The sequence below is a fragment of the Maniola hyperantus genome, chromosome 11 (genome assembly GCF_902806685.2).
Source record: "Maniola hyperantus chromosome 11, iAphHyp1.2, whole genome shotgun sequence".
Taxonomy (NCBI): domain Eukaryota; kingdom Metazoa; phylum Arthropoda; class Insecta; order Lepidoptera; family Nymphalidae; genus Maniola; species Maniola hyperantus.
In genome coordinates this window covers 14,667,181-14,686,149 of record NC_048546.1, presented here as the reverse complement: position 1 = coordinate 14,686,149, position 18,969 = coordinate 14,667,181, and the positions used below count along the sequence as shown (strand labels likewise).

Sequence of the window (18,969 nt, the reverse complement as noted above, 5' to 3'; positions counted from 1 at the left end):
GGACATAATATGCTACTTTTTATCCCGGAAAATCAAAGACTTCCCAAGGGATTTTTAAAGACCCTAAATCCACACGAAAGTCGCATTAGCTGGTAATTAATACAGGAAAAGTGTTACTTAAATTAAAATACTTTATTTTGAAATATTTTTGTGTAATCCTTGTTTACTCCTTAGTATTTTTACACTATTCAAAACTATTAAATATTAAGAAAGAAAATTAACTAATACGTAGTATCTATAAGTAAATGACATTATAAAGTAGTAGTATACATAGGTGCCTACTAACTTGTATTATAAATTAACTAATCAACTTAAGTTAAAAATGACTAGGTATAGTTATAGATATACTATACCAAGTCTAGGTATAGACTATAGACTAGGTATAGCAGTATATACAAAATTGATTTATGTATGGCCGCGAACAGTTCCCAAGCTAAAATTTATATATCGTCGCGTTTTAATTGAAACAAAGTAGTTTTGGTCTATAGATGATAGCCTAAGTAAAAGTTGTGCGTGTCAGATAGGGTTAGATCAGCGGAGTTCCATGGCGTTTCTATTTTTTTTTTAAATAGAGATAGCGAGCAAACGTTCAGGCGGGTCACCTAATGTTAAGTGATTACCGCCGCCCATGAACATTTCAACAACTGTCTTCATAGTTATGGTATGTGTAGTCTAGTCCACAATAACGTCGGTGGTTCTTGTGGAGCGCGGCACGACGGCGATGCGCTCGGCCTGCCGCACGGTGTCCGGCAGCCGCATGTGCAGCGTCTCCGGCGTCAGCAGCATCAGCAGCCCTGCAGTGGCCGCCATCACGCCGAACAGCAGGTAGGGCAGCGATTCCATGTACGCCATCTGGTGAAACAGACAATCTGCATGCCAAATTTCAGCGCGCTCCGTCCAGTTGTTTAAGCTGTGCGTTGATAGATCAGTCAGTCAACTTTTCCTTTTATACATATAGAATATAGATTAAGCTTGTAGTTCTTTATATTATATCACAGACTTTGCAAAGTCTCGCCTACTTCCTATCCAACATCCTGCTATCCAACAATACCTTAGTTTTATTGTTTTTAGGTTGGCCAAGGCAGTTTGCTTTGTCTTGACTCGTAAGATCAGGGGTAGGTTTACGAAAAAAATACCTTTATCTACTTCATGTTACCAGAAAAAACTCCTAAATCTATTCAAAACCTAGCTAGGTAGGTACTATGCGCTCATACTAGAACAAACTAAATGAATGATAGCTACCTACGTAGTCTTCTATGAGCTACTAGCAGTGGCGTGCACAGTGTTTGAAGCCAGGGTAGGCATTAGTTAGGTAGAAACCTGTTTACTGGCAGGTCATAATGAAAAATATGCATTGAGCTATTACAACTGGGGTAAGCAGTGCATTTATGCCTCTATGACCTGCACGCCACTGGCTACTAGCGGTACACAAAAGCACTCCAGAAAAGTACCCACGGGTAATGCAATAACAATAATTTTAATTAATACATTCTGCATACCAACTAACTACCAGAATAGAGAACTAAATATACACTACCTTACTAACTATACAGTACACTACATTATACAGAACTAAGTATACAGGTGTACAGTGGCGTGCACAGTGTTTGAAGCCAGGGTAAGCATTAGTTAGGTAGGAACCTATTTACTGGCAGGTGATAATGAAAATATGCATTGAGCCATTACAACTGGGGTAAGCAGTGCATTTATGCCTCTATGACCTGCACGCCACTGCAGGTGTACTCTCTTGACCTAGGGTCAAGGCACCTAGGGCCATGTTGTAGGCAACATTATGATCAAATCACTAGAAATGGCTAGACGAATCTCTACTGCTGCATTATACTAGGTATCAGAAGTCAGAACAGACTAGCAGAGGCGTCATGGGCGCGACGGTGGAGCCGACGCGGCCGACCATGGAGCAGAACCCCATGAGCGAGTGGCGCGCCTGCGTGGGGAACAGCTCCAGCGTGTAGATGTAGATGGAGCCGAACACCATGCTGATGCACAGCTTGCCCGTCATCGTCAGCGCTACCGTCAGCGCCGCTGTTGGTCATCAACTCATCACACACCTGAGGACCTACTTCAAGGGCAGTCTATAGTGATGAGACAACTGACAGACAGACATACGCCTACGTGGCAAGTACCATACTAATGAACAGCTTGCTCATCATCGTCAACTCTATGGTCAGCGCTGATTTCAGTGCAATCACATTTGAAGACTCCATCGAAATTCACCATGAAGGCACGTGATTCGTAATCCATATTTGACGATGGATATGGAAGCCCCGACCATAATAGAGGCCCCAAGAAGCGAGAAATTAAGCAAAGTTAAAATTTCAAAACCTCTCTGCCAATCCCCATTGTCAAAAGGTTCAGAATAATAAAATTTGTGCGATTCTTGTTGCAACAATGCATTGTAGCCAATAGTGAGCGAGCGTTAACCAATCAGAGATTCGACAGAGATCGTGAAATTGTAGCTGTCATTCTCCCGCAATCGCGCAGCAGTTATAATATACATCTGCTAAATTCTATTTAGATTGATTCAGTCGTGACTTTTAACTTTTTGTGACTTTTAACGGTAACTCTGTAACAGACAGACACACTTTGGATGATTGTACTTATGAAAAAATTTTAATACCTTAAATGTTATTAAAACATCGATATGATAAAAAAATTGAGGACTGACCAAAAGAGGTGTTTGTGGTGCGACAACCTGACCAATCCGTCCGGCCATCGAGCACACGGCGACCAGGCTGTGCCGCAGCGTGGTGGGGTACAGCTCCGACGTGTAGATGTAGATGCTGCTGAACGCCATGCTGATGCAGAGCTTGCCCAGCAAGTTCAGGCAAGTCTGCAGCCATAGCAGATCTGTAAAGTGATGACTAGGCTACTTTCCACTCTACATGATAATCTAAGAAACTAATGAAACAAAATTTCTAAGAATTTGCCAAGAATGAATTCTACATTACGTTTTCATTTATATTCCAAAAACTTTGCCTAAAATCTAAATATATAAAAGGAAAAGGTGACTTACTGACTGATTGACTGATTGACTGACTAATCTATCAACGCACAGCTCAAACCAGTTACTGGACAGATCGGGCTGAAATTTGGCATGCAGATAGCTATTATGATGTAGGTATCCGCTAAAAATGGATTTTTGAAAATTCAACCCCTAAGAGGTGAAAGAGGGGTTTGAAATCTGTGTAGTCCACGCGGACGCAGTCGTGAGCATAAGCTAGCTAAAGTTTTATATCTACATCCTACGTAATAATTAAGTACTTAATATAAAGTTTGTAAGTGCACTTAAGTTAAATAATAAATTAATGCAGATAAACGAAGACGAAATTAAATTAAATGATAAAAATAAAAATGATGATAACACCATCATATAAAATATTGGCACACGATTTCAGTTTATATGACTTTCTACAAATACGAAGTTAATGTGGAAAATACTACTACATAAAATTTGCAAAAGTTACCAAAACTATTATTCGTCATAAATAGTTGCAAACTCACGATCAGGAATGAAGGGCAAGCAAACTAGAGAGATTCCACAAACGAAGAAAGCGGTCATAATCGAACTCTTCCTTCCAAAACGGTCCAGGGTTAAAACGCTGATGCAGTAACCAGGGATCTCAATCAACGCCGTGAGGATATAGTTCACGTAGCTGTTCCCCGCGAGAGACACCGAGTTTATCGAGAGTCCGTAGTAGATGAACGTCACTGTGATCCACCAGAACGAGCATATAAACAACCTCGATATTAACACTTTGGACTTTAACACTTGTAACGCAAGATTTTCTTGTTTCTCCTCAGGTTCCGCTGGCGTTTTGACATGGTCTGTTGTCGTTGGTGTGTCGTCTGTCAACATTTTGATAGTTTCAGGAGAAAGTTTTCTGTTGTTAACCTCTGCTGCTTTAAAAATAATCGCAGCCGCTTCCTTCTTCCTTCCCTTGCTGAGCAACCACCTGACACTCTCTTCTATTAGGAAGTAGTAGAATATAAAGAGGAAGGAAGGCACGTAGAGGATTCTGGTGAGGGTTCTCCATTTGGGTGCAGCCCACGCTACTAGCGCGACCACTGCTTGACCGACTGCGAAGGTGCAGGAGATGAGGTTGCCTCCCAGAACCCGCTTGTTCAGCCCCAACATTTCAAGAGCTGAAATGAAAACATATAATTTAATGTATGTTTTGAGCTTGCGTGTGTACTAACCTAACTAAGCGAATAGTAGAAGAACATTAAAAATGCAATTATGATCATTCCTGTGTTGAGGATTTTGCGTACTTATAGTATTATGCGAAAGTGTATTAGGAATTTATTTGAAAGGTCGAGGTATTAAATATCACTTGCTTTACCGGTGAAGGAAAACATCAAGGTGAGGAAATCTGCAAGCCTGAGAGTTCTCCATAATATTCTCAAAGATGTGTGAAGTCAGTCAATTCCCACTTGGCCAATGTGGCAGACCCTTGTCAGTCTGAGATGAGACCCGTGCTCAGTAGTGGGCCGACGATGGGTTGGTCATGATGATAATGACTTACCGAGAATGAAGCCAGAGCTGTAGACACCAGCAGCAACGACAGCTTCAAAGAATTCTAAGCTCACGTATGTGATGTAGTTCTGGGAGAAGGAACGTCCCAGCCCCACGGCCGCCGGGGCCACGGCTGTCAGGATGAAGGCCACTCGACGACCGAAACTGGAAGTGAAAAAGTAGGTATCTATTAAGAAGTATCATCATCATCATCATCGCGTGCCTTCTTCGAAACTAAGTTTGGACGTCATCATGCGAATAGCTTCTCTATTTAAAGCCGGCTCTTTTAACTTCGGGCTCTGTCCACCGCCTTATCGCGTCTTTGGCGACCTGAGGGCCTTTTGCCTTCAATTCTTCTTTCCAAAACTAATTTTGGAAATGAGAATTGGGCTCCTCTTTGGAAATGTCCAAAGAAAGCGAGCTTCCTTCGCATGATAATGGACATGAGTTCTCTGTCTTATCGGCTTTAAGAATGACATTTCGGCTTTGTAGAGCGTTGTCTCTGTCACTCATACGTCATACCTATGTTACCCTATGTCGGTTTCAACGACAGAGACAGTGCTTTACAAGTTTGCTGTCTCCTTCTAAAGGTCAGTGTACATTACTTTACCGCGTACTGTGCCTACATTGCAATAAGTCATTTAAACCCACTTATACAATGAACCGAAAGCTTAATTTACTGTAATCCGCTGAAACAGGTCGAATCTGTATGATGCAACATGCAGCATGCGAAATGCAACCGCCCGCCCCCCCACTGCTAACCATGCAGGAAAAGCAGCCACTCAGCAAGCAATACGCACCACCACCACGCAGCACCACACAAATCCCAGAACACACTCGACGCACGTTTCGCCCCGACACCGCGGTGCATTTCACATGCTGCATGTTGCACTATACAGATTCGACCTATTTCAGTGGATTATAGCAAATTAAGCTTTCGGTTCATTGTATATCATGGACTTCCGCAAAGTGACGCCTGCTTCTATACAACATTTTTTTTTTTCCTACCATAAAGCACCATTATAAAATGGCAGCTTTATTACTACTACCATCTAGCCTATGGGCTAATAAGTAATATTATTCTAGCTTAAACTTCTACTTATGATTAATTTTTAAATCTAATTTACAGTCCAATAACTGTCCTTAGTTTATTCTAACACGTACTTACAGTTCACTATGTTCTTGTGACCTAGAAAAATAAAGTAGCACAAGCACTATTACACAAACGCTGCACTTATGTACTTTTTAACACTAATTCGAACGGCTTGGTTCTTTTGAGCCTCCTTTTGACATCCATGTTATCTAGAAGCTATACAACATTTAAACCCACTTGTCAGAGATGTAGGCCGTGAGCGGCAGAGCCAGGAATATGCCCGCACTGTGCAGCGTGCCCACCAGCGTCCGCTTCCACTCCTCGCACGCCAGGTCGAACTGAAACATGTGGAAACCAAAACGTTATACGCCGTTGAAACTATTACTGAAAATATTTTCATAAATTAGCCTATTGCCTAAATTTTTTTGTTAATAGGGGAAATCTTCTTAAGATATTTGACATTCTGGGAAATATACCGGCTTATGTAGGACTAACTTATGCTCGCGACTTCGTCTGCGTGGACTACACAAATTTCTAACCCCTATCTCACCCCCTTAGGAATTGAATTTTCAATAATTCTTTCTTAGCGGGTGCCTACGTCATAATGGATATCTGCATGCTAAACAGCCCGAACCGTCCAGTATCTAAATATATAAAAGGAAAAGGTGACTGACTGACTGAATGACTGACTGACTGACTGACTGATCTATCAACGCACAGCTCAAACTACTGGACGGATCGGGCTGAAATTTGGCATGCAGTAAATATATAAAAGGAAAAGGTGACTGACTGACTGACTGACTGACTAACTGATCTATCAACGCACAGCTCAAACTACTGGACGGATCGGGCTGAAATTTGGCATGCAGATAGTTATTATGATGTAGGCATCCGCTAAGAAAGGATTTTTAAAAATTCAACCCCTAAGAGGGTGAAACAGGGGTTTGAAATTTAAGTAGTCCACGCGGACGAAGTCGCGAGCAAAAGCTAGTATAATATAAGCTGCATTATCTATCAGCCAGTGGTACCGTTCAATCTGTCCAATTAAAATTTCAAGGGTCAGTATACATCGATGGTCAGTAAGGACGACCTCAAGAAAGGTAAAAGATAAACTCACAGTGGATACAATAGTGTCGTGGTTCTCATACACCCATCGGGAGCATTGCTTGGTGTCGGTGGGATGGAAGGAGTCGGCAGCACAGGAGGTGCCGACCGGGACGTACCGCTCGCAGCGCCCTCTGCCGTCGGGCAGGGCCCAGTTGCCCCACCCATTCGTTTCGAACTTTGGCGGGTCTAACTCGCATTCTGGGACCTTGCATCTGAAATGAAATGAGATAACTATTTGATAAAGTAGGTAAATATTGTAACAACAATTTAGTTTTTTCGATGCCATGGTAGCGATCTCATGTGGTTATAGTATCTAAGAGTAAGATACTATTAGTAGCAGTATGCTACTTAGATTCTAAGTAGTAGGTACTTATACTGCTAAATCTAATACTTAAGACGCTAGAAGTTATAGCTAGCCTGAATGCCAATAGCCCCTTTATTTCTTTATCGGCAGTTATTTATCAATATCCTTATGATTTCTGCAAGGCATCGTACCGAGGTAGTACCGTTGTTGAAGCGCCTACAACATCTTCGTAGCAAATGCGTACCAATTCGTCGACTCATAATTTTATAGAATAGAATAGAATAGAATAGAATAGAATAGAATAGAATGTTTTTTTTATTCATGTAAACTTTTTAAAAGTGCTTATGAATAGTCAGGTTTAATTTACCACTGGTTCGGAATGCCGTTCCTACCGAGAAGAACCAGCAAGAAACTCGGCGGTTGCTCTTTTTAATTTTTCAATTTACAATGTTATTATACCGTACTATACAAGCCATTGCAGCCCCGTGCATTGCTGGAGCGAGTCAAATCCAAGCTTTTTTATCGTTTACATAGTCTGCGACTGTATAATATGCTTTTTTGTTTATTTCTTATTATTTATCGTTCACTTAATTAATTTTAATTGTTTCTTTATATTATTTTTGTTATTGTATATATATAAATTAGTCACTTTTATAACTCATGTTTAATATTTTGGAATCAAACATTAATAATTTAAAATCACACATTTATTATCTTTTCCAAATGTCAGTTCATGCAACATAATATTTTTATAACCACCCGCAATTTTCTATATATTTGTTGTATCAATTGACGTTTTCATAAATTCCTTTGTTCTTTTTTGTTAAAAACTAACCAACGGTCTGCGCTCAATAAATCATTTACAACTGCAAGAAAAATCTTTAAATTGTCATCCACGCATCTACAACCGGGCCTAGGTCATAACTGGTCTACTACTAGGTAATCAACCCATAGCCATCTCCTCTCAGTATGAGAAAGCCATTATCCACCACGCTGGCCAAGTGCGGATTGGCAGATATTCAGATCACGGCTTGTGATAGCCTAGTGGTTAGGACGATACTTGTAATGAATCTGACCTCTTAATCTGATTGCAGGTCATTCTTCCCTTTGTACTTCCAATAAACGTAATTCGTTGAATACCTACAAACGGTAGCGACAGGCTTTTAGACCACTGTGACTTTTTTATTTTTACCCGACTACGGCAAAGCCAAAAGAAGGGTTATGATTTTAGCAGTCTATTTACCGAAATGGTTATTCTGGCTGGCTCTACATTTTCACATGCAAACTTACCGATTACTAAATTACCTGTCTCATCAAATTACATTACGGCGCAAGTATGCTTCTCTTATAGAGAGTTACATTTTTGTGCCGTTTGCCGTGGAGACCCTGGGGCCATGGAGTCTTAGTGCTAAAAATTTTTTACGAGACATTTCACCGCGATTAATAGCCTCATCTGGTGACAGAAGGGCTGGCTCATTTTTTGCGCAACGGATCAGCCTGGCTGTCCAGAGCGGAAATGCAGCCAGTATTCTTGGCGCCATTCCACGCGGTCATGATTTATATAGTAATTAGATAAGGCTAGCTTTAAGTTTTATTGTAATATTACATAAATAAATTAAAAAAAAATTACATACCTATCTACCTAATTTTGGTGTATTATAATAGGTAATATCAATGTAATCTTTATCTTCCTATCCTATCTTCCCTTCTCCTGTCCTCGTCTACTTAGAGTTTCTATAGAATCCCTCGTTACGCTTGGGATTTATCCCGGCGTCCGTGACGTAAGACATTACATTACCCCCCGTGTTGAATAATCTACTATTATTCTGGAAATTTAAAGAGTTCCCGCGGGATTTTTGAAAAACTAAATCCACGCGTACGAAGTTGCGGGCATCAGCTATAGTCTTTCCATAAACACAAACTACGGAAAAGCAACGAGAAGGATAACGCCTTGGCCCACTCAGCCCTTCCGACACTTGCCTGCCATGAGAATAGATCTTAATGTGGACATCATTAAATAAACACTTCCTTTTCCAATTTCCTCACCGTCACCTTGAGTGTCAGACATCTCTTTGAAATAGATACGTCTCTTTAGCGTTCTAGACTTCTAGAAATAAAACGATCAATATTACCTATTGATTTGTGCATCTGCAATCAACAACCTCTGTGGCTGTTTCTGCTGTACACAATCTCTAAACTAAACTAAAATGACAGGCAGTGGCGGACTAGCCACGTAGCAAAAGTAGCAAATGCTACGGGCCCCGCACATTTGGGGGCCCCGCGCGTCAACGTTTTCTGACCGTAAAAAAGTATGTAACTACGTCTTTCATAACATTAAAACTTGTTAAAAATTAGTCAAGGAACACGATGAGCCAAAAACGTCTTAATCACCTCATTCACCTCATTTTTTTAATGAATATTATTGAATACGATGTACTTAGAGAAATCGATATGAAAAGTAATCTTTGTAAATTCGGCCAATCTAAATCCAGAAAAGTTTGTTTGTAACAGTTTTGTTTTATTTAACACTGTAAACTTGATAACCTAAAGCAATCCAAGGGCCCCTTGATAGAATTTGCTACAGAATCAGCGCTGGCTTAATCCAGCACTGATGACAGGACGAGAACCAAAGCCTAAACTCGTGGCAGGCATGCAGCGAAGGGAGGCTCAAGCCACAGAGTAGACCAGAGAGGAAGCTTCATACAAACGGTTTTCTGTAGGTATACTCACTCATAGCGGCCGCTCACGCACACATGCGCTCACCGGCGCGCGTTGTCACGGACGACGCTACGCCGATGCGATGTGACGATTTGGCTCAGAGGTGGTCGGTTCGTCAGGGCTGTGGGCCGTGCGCGTGTTTTCGAGAGAATTCATTCATTTTACTACAGTAAGTTAGTACCTACTACCTAGGTACTGTCAGTCTGTCTGTCAGTCTGTCATTCTGTTGTCAGTCTGTCTGTCAGTCTGTCATTCTGTTGTCAGTCTGTCAGTCTGTCAATCTGTTAGTCTGTCATTCTGTTGTCAGTCTGTCTGTCGGTCTGTCATTCTGTTGTCAGTCTGTCTGTCAGTCTGTCAGTCTGTCATTATGTCAGTCTGTCAATCTGTTAGTCTATCAGTCAGTCTGTCTGTCTATGAGTCTGTCAGTCTGTCATTCAGTCTGTCAGTCTGTCTGTCAGTCTGTCTGTCTGTCTGTCTGTCTGTCATTCTGTCATTCTGTCTGTCTGTCATGTCATTAGCAATTTGCGGGACTTATATTTAGTTTTTTTTTTTCTTTTAATCTTTCACTTGCAACAGGTGACAACCCTATAGATATAAAATTTTGAACAGTATAGGAAGCTTCCCCTCTATAGGGATATCTACTCGTGACGGGGCCACTGACGTCCTGAGTCCTGTACCCGTAGTACAAGATTTTACGTCTCACCAAACCAAACCAAATTCGAGAGTCGAAATACTTCCGCGTTACAGTAAACTGGATCTTAAATGCCTTGTTTTAAAGCTCAAGTTTGTCTACACTTCTACAGCCAGCGCTCCAAGCGGAAACATTGTGAAATTAAAATCAGTGGCATTGAATATTTGACTTCAATTCAAGGCTGTTTAGGTCCATTTTACTGTAACGCGGAAGTATTTCGACTCTCGAATTTGGTTTCGTTTGGTGAGACGTAAAATCTTGTACTACGGGTACTGACGCGAGACTCGACGCTCCGAAAAGAACAAAATTAATTATCATCGACTGACTTATCGCTTCGCTTTTCATGCAATTATCGTAGTCGCAATAAAAGTTAGGGCGTGGATAATAACATCGGCGATAATAACGATGCAATAAAGGGTCATCGGCACGTTTTTATAACAATAGCACATTAATATCTGGCTTCAGATAAAACGAAGTAGATCCATCAGTACCCTTATTATAAATGCGAAAGTGTGTTTGTTTGTTTGTTTGTTGGTTTGTTGGTTTGCTGGTTTGTTGGTTTGTCCTTCAATCACGTCGCAACGGTGCAACGGATTGACGTGATTTTTTGCATGGGTATAGACAAAGACCTGTAGAGTGACTACTTTTCTTTCCGGATAACCAAAGAGTTCCCACGGGATTTTTAAAAAACCTAATTCCACGCGAACGAAGTCGTGGGCATCCGCTTGTACTTAATAGTTTTAAAATACCGACCAAGTGCGAGTCAGACTCGCGCACCGAGGGTTCCGTAATACAGACGTTTTGCACGATTAATCAAAAACTAAGAAGGTAGGTATTATGCATAAAAATAAATAAAATTTGGTTTAGAATGTACGGCTGAAGCCCTTTCATAATATTAAGACCCCACTTGGTATAGCTATCTTAGTTTGCAAATTGAAAATACTAACTAGGTACTTATTTGTTCATGAACACATTTTAATTTTCTTTCGTAATGTAACCACAAATTCACGGTTGTCGGATTTATTCCTTTACTTGTGATATATATGGTCAATAGGAAGTACTCTATAGGTTTTCTTGACAGACACAACGCACAGACGGACAGACAGACAGACAACAAAATGTTCCTATAAGGTTCCTATAAGTTCCTATATGTTCCTTTTTTCCTTTTGAGGTATGGAACCCTAAAAAATCAAATAGGTCACATGCCTTAATAGGGAAGGAATATATCGTGAGTAAAAGGTGTGTGAACTTGTGAAGTCTGCCAATTCACACTGAGCTAGCGTGGTGGACTATAACCTAAACCACTTTTCTATAAAACCACGAATTTAAAATTGCCAACGATTTATAATTTATTTATCTAGGTACTTTAAATATGTAAAATAATTATTGACGTGTAAAAATCTAATTATTTTCCTAACAGACTGATATCTAATCTTTCTAATTAATTAAATAAGATAATAAATAGTTCGTTCTTTTAGATAAAGTAATGTATCTAGGTAATACAAGCAAATTATGAATTCTTCCTAAATTTTAAAATCCTTACTTATTCAATGAACTAGACATACCTAATAAGTAATTCTGTTGCATCAAAAGTCAAAACACAATAGGTAATATTGTACACCAAAGTACTAGTTAAAGCCTGTTAATAAAAGATTAAAAAAAAAATAAAAAAAAAGTACTAGTTATAGGTAGGTAGGTACTATAACAAATCGACCGATAAATCACAAACTATTCAAAACCACTTTAAAGATGCAGGTACGTAGGTACTTAGGTAAACCTAAGATCAATAAACTCGACAATAACGATGTTAAAGTAAATAAAACATCATTCGATAACAGTCCGTATTGATTGATAGCATTCCTCAATTCAAGTAGGTAGGTATCTAAAAATAATTAACCATTATCTTTTTACCAAAGTAATCCTAAGTAGTGTTAGTGCAAAAATATTATAATTTAGTCAATGATGAGCGATGGGACGACAGCATGAGAGTCGGCATGTGCAAAATATCCACGGTGGCACACATGAGCAGGCAATTACTTTACTTTATGACAGCAATTAGGTACAGTACGTAGGTACGTACCTACATGCCATAACATTGTTAATAGAGTGTTTGAAAAGAGTTTCTCGCTGGTTCTCCTCGATAGAAAGGATATTCTTCAACTTCACATACATGGACGCGTAATTAACGCTACCCATACACTGAACACACACACACACACACACACACGCACACACACTTTATATTTGTTTCATAATTTACTTGTTTATTTTTTCCTTTTTACTCTAGGCTTCCAAGGATAGCTATGTTTTTATTTCCTTCATCCACTTAGTTTTGATATTATGTCATGTACTTAGCCAATATTTGTTGTTTTTTTTTTCTTTAATTTTGTTCCTCTGTATGAAATAATTTTAACTCACTCTTATATATTGTTAATTTTTCGAGAAAATCTGTAATTGGCCATACTTCTGTAAGTAGCATTTAAGAAACTTATTGTATTATTTCGCTGTTGATTTTCCTATAATAAATAAAATAAAAATTAAATAAAAGAATCAGGCAATTACAATTAAGGTAAATTCATTTACAATTTAAAAGTCTTTTGGAGGAAATTTCGAAAAGGGTTATCGAGTCAACCGGGGAGCCGAGAGCTGGCAGCTACCTTGGTCATAAAATTAGTTTGGCCATCCAAAGGGGTAATGCTGCCAGCACTCAGCATCTTGGGTACAGTGCCTCGCTGCGGTGGTCTTGATGAGGTTTTAGATTTAATGTTATTTTAAGGATTTAATTTAATTTATATTTTTAACGCTGTGGTTTTACTTTTAATTTAGATATTTAAAAAAAAATCTTTGTATACCGTTGGCTTCCTATTATTTAATTAAATTTATAAATCTTATTGAAATTTGAAATGGCTAGCAAATTTGAAACTATTTAGCGAACGTTGATTTTACGAATTTTGGAAGACCCTCTATTTAATAGTTTGACAATGGACGCCAAGCCTTATGACAGAGCCTTGTTTATCAAGCCTATGCAGATAGCAGTACAAAGGTAGGTATATCGGGGTACCGAATGCTCAAGTACCTACGTCAAATTTCAATAATGAAGTTCGGTATCTATTGAACTCCCTCATCCCACATACTTAATTATTATTATTATCAAGTACTTGTGTACTTAAAAGCTTTCGGCTTAGGTATGGGAAAAGTTATCAACGTATTAGTTAGGTAGGTACAGTACACGGCCGAAAGTAATGTACATCGGCCTTTAGAATGACATTTCGGCTTTGTAGAGCGTTGTCTCGTCACTCAAACCTATATGACGTTTTGTCGATCTCAACGACAGAGACGGTGCTCTACAAAGTACATTGTTTTGTACAAAAATGTACATTACTTTCAGCCACGTACTGTACAATTTGAAGAGTTGACAAATGTAATAGTAATAGGTAAGCAATTGCAATTTGCACGAAATAAAATTTTACAGGAGGAGCAAAAAACTGAATAGAAGCTGTTGCAACTTTACTGCAATTGTATTTGTACCGTTTGGAAATAAGAGAACTTGTAAATATAAATAAAATAGAAAGTCTTAAAAAGAAGTTATTCGAATATTTAATTAAAAATATTTTTATAGTGTTGACGAATATCTAAGATGTCATTTTTTCCTTTAGTGTGTATTGATGGTTACCTTTTGACATATTTTGTATTAAGTACTATCTTGTTTTTTTATTCTTTTGTGACTAAGTATTAAATTTGGCTAATTTTATCAAAACTATGTACACGTTGTTAGGAATATCATAACATATTGCATGCTAATAGGCAGAATTTGGCTGTACCTTTTTGTTTTGTAACATCTCCACTGTTTACCCAGATTCGCAATAAAGAAATTTGTATTTGTATTTGTATACCGTTTTGATCGAAATCACGAACTTTGGACTCAGTTCTAAGCCGTTTCGCTTGGAAATGAGTTCAAGTTTGTAATCAGTGATGATAAATATATTATGTCAGTGATTGAAATCACGATCTTTGGACTAGATTTTAGTAGTTTTAGGCCGTTTTGCTTGAAAATTGATTCAAGTTTGTACTTATTCAGTGATCGAAAATCGCGTTTAGAACCCTCGTAGCTTTAGTTTTAAGTACCTACGTAAGTATATAATAGGCTACTTGACATTTTTTTTAAGTTGGTCTTAAATGGTTAATATTTGTCCTATTATATCAAAAAAATTAACACTATATTTTTTTGCGCCCTAAAAACCGTAAAACTTTAATTTAAAAATATTTTTTTCTTAGACAGGTAAAAACACTGTCGGCCATGTTTGGCCGATAGATTATCTGTGCTCTGACGTCATGCATTTGTAAACAACAGCATAACCTCCCAAAGTTTAATAAACATGACTTCTATACTAGTTTACATGAAAAATATAGTAATTATCGTTATTGTACCTATCATCCAAGAATGTAAAAAACGCATCGATAAAGACCACAGGAAAGTTGTGAATTAGAGTGCCCAGTGAAATAAATATAGGTACGTAACACGCAAAGACTTGCTTAAAGGGATCCTATATGACTAACGACTTCAACCCAAATTTATTTTTGCAAAGATCACTTTGTTGTAAGTCTTACTTAATAACTTATTCAATTTATAACGAGAAAACGATATTTTTTTACGTTTACTATGAGTTTTTAGAAATATATAAAAACTAGCTTATGCTCGTGACTTCGCCCGCGTGGACTTCATAAATTTCAAACCTCCATTTAACCCACTCAGGGGTGGAATTTCAAAAAATCCTTTCCTAGTGGATACCTTCTCTTTACCTACAAAGAACACACCCACCAAATTTCATGTATCTAGGACCAGCTGTTTAGATGTTTAGGCTGTGCGTTGATATATAAGTTAGTCAGGACTCTAAATTTTATATATATGGATACTACGTTAGTCCCCGCGTGACATAGGGATGACATTTCTTTGTTTTCTTTTTTGTCACATCATGACTGACAGCGTTTTCTGCGTTTCAAATAAAAATAAAAATTGTATTTTTTTAAATTGGATTTATATATCCATCCTGCGTTTTTAATAATTGTTATTGATATATTTCGTTGTCTTAAGCAAAATACTATAATAAATAATCATTTATTGGACGAAATTAGATATGAGTCAAGTAGCCTATTATCACCACTAAGTATATCATCTTACAAATTAACAATTTTGATTATCAGTAGGTAAGCGTAACATGTTACCTATTCTGAATTAAAAATTTGAACTTGAATTTGAATAGGAAAATACATGATTAATTAATTAATTTTCTTTTGTTATGGTAACAATTATATATACCTATCTATACTTATACTATACCTATCTACACCTATACTATAGGTACTGAACGCTGGAAAAATTACTTAAAGAATACCTAAAATTATTTCCACATATTTGCAACAATCTTTGTAACTAATCTATTCACAGTATAAAATTTACATAAAAATAATTCAAATAATTACTAACTTCAACAATGTAAGGAAGTTAATCTGCCATAAAAATCCAGTAAGTTTCTGTTACTTAGTTAATTACTTGAGTGGCTGTTATGACTGATATGATACCTAGAGTTGTTTGTTTGATGTCTAGCAATGTCTATAATCTATAATATAAAAAATTTTTTTACAAAAAAAATAAAAACCGACTTCGTTACACAAACACTAAAAATTGAAAAATAATTTAATTTATTACCGAATATATTATGTATACAAGAGTTAATATAGTTCCATAATAATACTTTTTGGTGCCGGTGCCAATTAGCTTTAGCTGCGCGAATCGTCTAGACTTCATATTTTTATGGGACTCCACAATGGCACCTCATTGGCACCGACCCCAAAAAATATTATTATGGAACTATATTAACTCTTGTATACATAATATATTCGGTAATAAATTAAATTATTTTTCAATTTTAGTGTTTGTGTAACGAAGTCGGTTTTTATTTTTTTTGTAAAAAAATTTTATTTCACAATTTTTAGTGGCTCCATGGAATTATGCTATGACTGGTTAAAAATCTACTGTTTACTAAGCTATTACACTGATCGCGAGCAATTTACTCTTATCCGTTGAGGAGTTCCAGTATCTATCTTCGAAGATTTTCATCAGATCTTCACCAAATTGAAATGGGACCAACTTTGAAGTAGGTATACCCTTTCAAACAAAAAAAGAATTTTCAAAATCGGTCCAGGCGTTTTCGAGTAATCGGGGAACATACATAAAAAAAAAAAAAAAAAAAAAAAATTGAGAACCTCCTCCTTTTTTGAAGTCGGTTAAAAATGAATCATTAAATGTGTTGGTCAACGCAAATCTCGAGAACCGCTGAGCCGATTTCGCTAATTCTTTTTTTATAATATTCCTTGAAGTACGAGGATGGTTCTTACGGGGAGAAAAATTTAATTCAACCTCCCCCTCAATTTTCTAAACTCCACCCGAGCGAAGCCGGGGCGTGTCAGCTAGTATCTTATAGTTTGTTATTATTTGTTACCTACCAGCTGATGCCTACGACTTCATCTGTGTGGATTTATAAAATCCCGTAAGAAATCTTCGATTTTCTGGGATAAAAAGTACTAAAGTACTGTGTCTAAAACTGAATGCTAGCCACCGAGCTTACATTTATTTTTTATCCATTGAAGGTTTTCTACAAAAAAATGTCTTAATATCACTCAGTGAAGCAGCAATGTAGAACCAACCAATGTCAAATGAACTCGTTGGCTTTCATAGAATTTTTTTATTTTTTATTATGTACAAGTTAGCCCTTGACTGCAATCTCACCTGGTGGTAAGTAAAGATACAGTCTAAGATGATAGCGGGCTAACCTGGAAGGGGTATGGCAGTTTTTATTAAACCCATACCCCTTTGGTTTCTACACGGCATCGTACCGGAACACTAAATCGCTTGGCGGCACGGCTTTGCCGGTAGGGTGGTAATTAGCCACGGCCGAAGCCTCCCCCCAGACCAGACCAGAAATTTAGAAATTATAAAATTCCAAACCCCTGCCAGGAATCGAACCCGGAACCTCCCACTAATAAGACCACAGTGCTCACCACTGCGCCAGGGAGGTCGTCAAAATGTTAAACACTGAGCTGTTGCGCGTGACTGAAGGACAAACCAACAAACAAACACACTTTCGCGTGTCGCACCGCAGTGTTACGTGGCTTCGCCCCAATACTCGTAGGTAAAGGCTTGATATTTTCACAGAATGTGTATTTCATTTGCCGCTATAACAACAAACAATATGAATCTCAAAAGGCCGCCATGAAAATTTAAAAAAATGTGCTATTTCTTGTACGAACCCCTTCATGTGCGAGTCCGACTTGCTCTTGGTCGATTTTTTGGGTTGACTAAGTCAGAAAAGCCAGGGCGGGCGGGCCACTAATTTTCATGGAAATACGTATTGTGTTCTCACCTATAAGGCACATTGCCAGCCGCAAAGATGTACTGACTGTTGTAGATCGCGCTGAACATGATCGGTATCAGGATCAGACAGTAGTTCTTCAGCTGGTACCTCCCGAACTGCCCCAGCTCCAGCAGGATATCGTCCAGGTCTATTATCTTCTCTTTACTCATTTTTTCCAAATATCGCACTTCAATTTTGTAAAAACCACGTCTTTTTATGATAATATTCGAACACTTACGAGAATATTCCTACTTACTTAGTTCATTTTGAGGATTTTTTGCTACTTTTTTTACACTTAATACAAGTATTTTAATTGTAATATTTCTATAAGGACAAATTTTTCCTTATCGAGTTAAGTATGTTAATATTTGTACAGGTTTTCTTTTGCGGCTGTAGATAATTTATTATAATTTACACGTCCGACACAATATACCTACGCAACAAGATCGACACTTTTTTAAAGTTAACTAAGTATTTTAGTTATTGAATTTTTCTTGCTTTTCTGTGACTTTTTGTAACTTTTACTTAAATCCTTAACACTTGATAATACCTATTAAATTAGGTAAGTTTCTCATATTGATGATAAATTTATGTTATAATTTTAGTTTGTTTTATGTTATGAGTTTCGTTTTAGCATATTTTTTGCACTGTTTCGCACACCTTCGTCCGCGACGACTGGCGGCAACCTGTGGATTGTCAGTATCACGCCGACTGAAGACTTGACGAGCAATGCGCTAATTCAAGGATGGATTACGGTAGGCGCGAAATAATCGCCAGGTATTCGGCGTTGGTCGCAATTTGACGATAAAACGATGATAGATCGAAGATTAGCTAGTAAGTAGGTACGAGATAATAATAATATTGAGTGTTCCTACTCATTTTTTTATGAATATCTTAATTACTAACTTAATTACATTTTTTAGGGTTCCGTACCTCAAAAGGAATAAAAAAATGAAACCCTTATAGGATCACTTCGTCGTCTGTCTATCTGTCTGCTACCTATTATAGGGTACTTCCCGTTGACTTAGAATCATGAAATTCGGCAAGCAGGTAGGTCTTATAGCACACGGGAAAAATCCGAAAACCGTGAATTTGTGGTTACATCATAAA

The 18,969-nt window shown here is 37.9% G+C and overlaps 1 protein-coding gene across 1 annotated transcript; it reads right to left on the bottom strand.

The window, feature by feature from the left end:
* Window positions 1-142: 142 nt before the first annotated feature.
* On the bottom strand, window positions 143-18,565 carry LOC117986499 (organic cation transporter protein-like). Its single transcript, XM_034973337.2, has 7 exons — window positions 17,869-18,565; window positions 6,745-6,946; window positions 5,865-5,965; window positions 4,545-4,699; window positions 3,523-4,164; window positions 2,687-2,868; window positions 143-852 (listed from the first exon to the last, which is right to left on the bottom strand). The coding sequence occupies exons 1-7, from the start codon at window positions 18,027-18,029 to the stop codon at window positions 673-675; spliced, it is 1,623 nt and encodes a 540-aa protein (XP_034829228.1). The 5' UTR covers window positions 18,030-18,565; the 3' UTR covers window positions 143-672.
* Window positions 18,566-18,969: the final 404 nt, after the last annotated feature.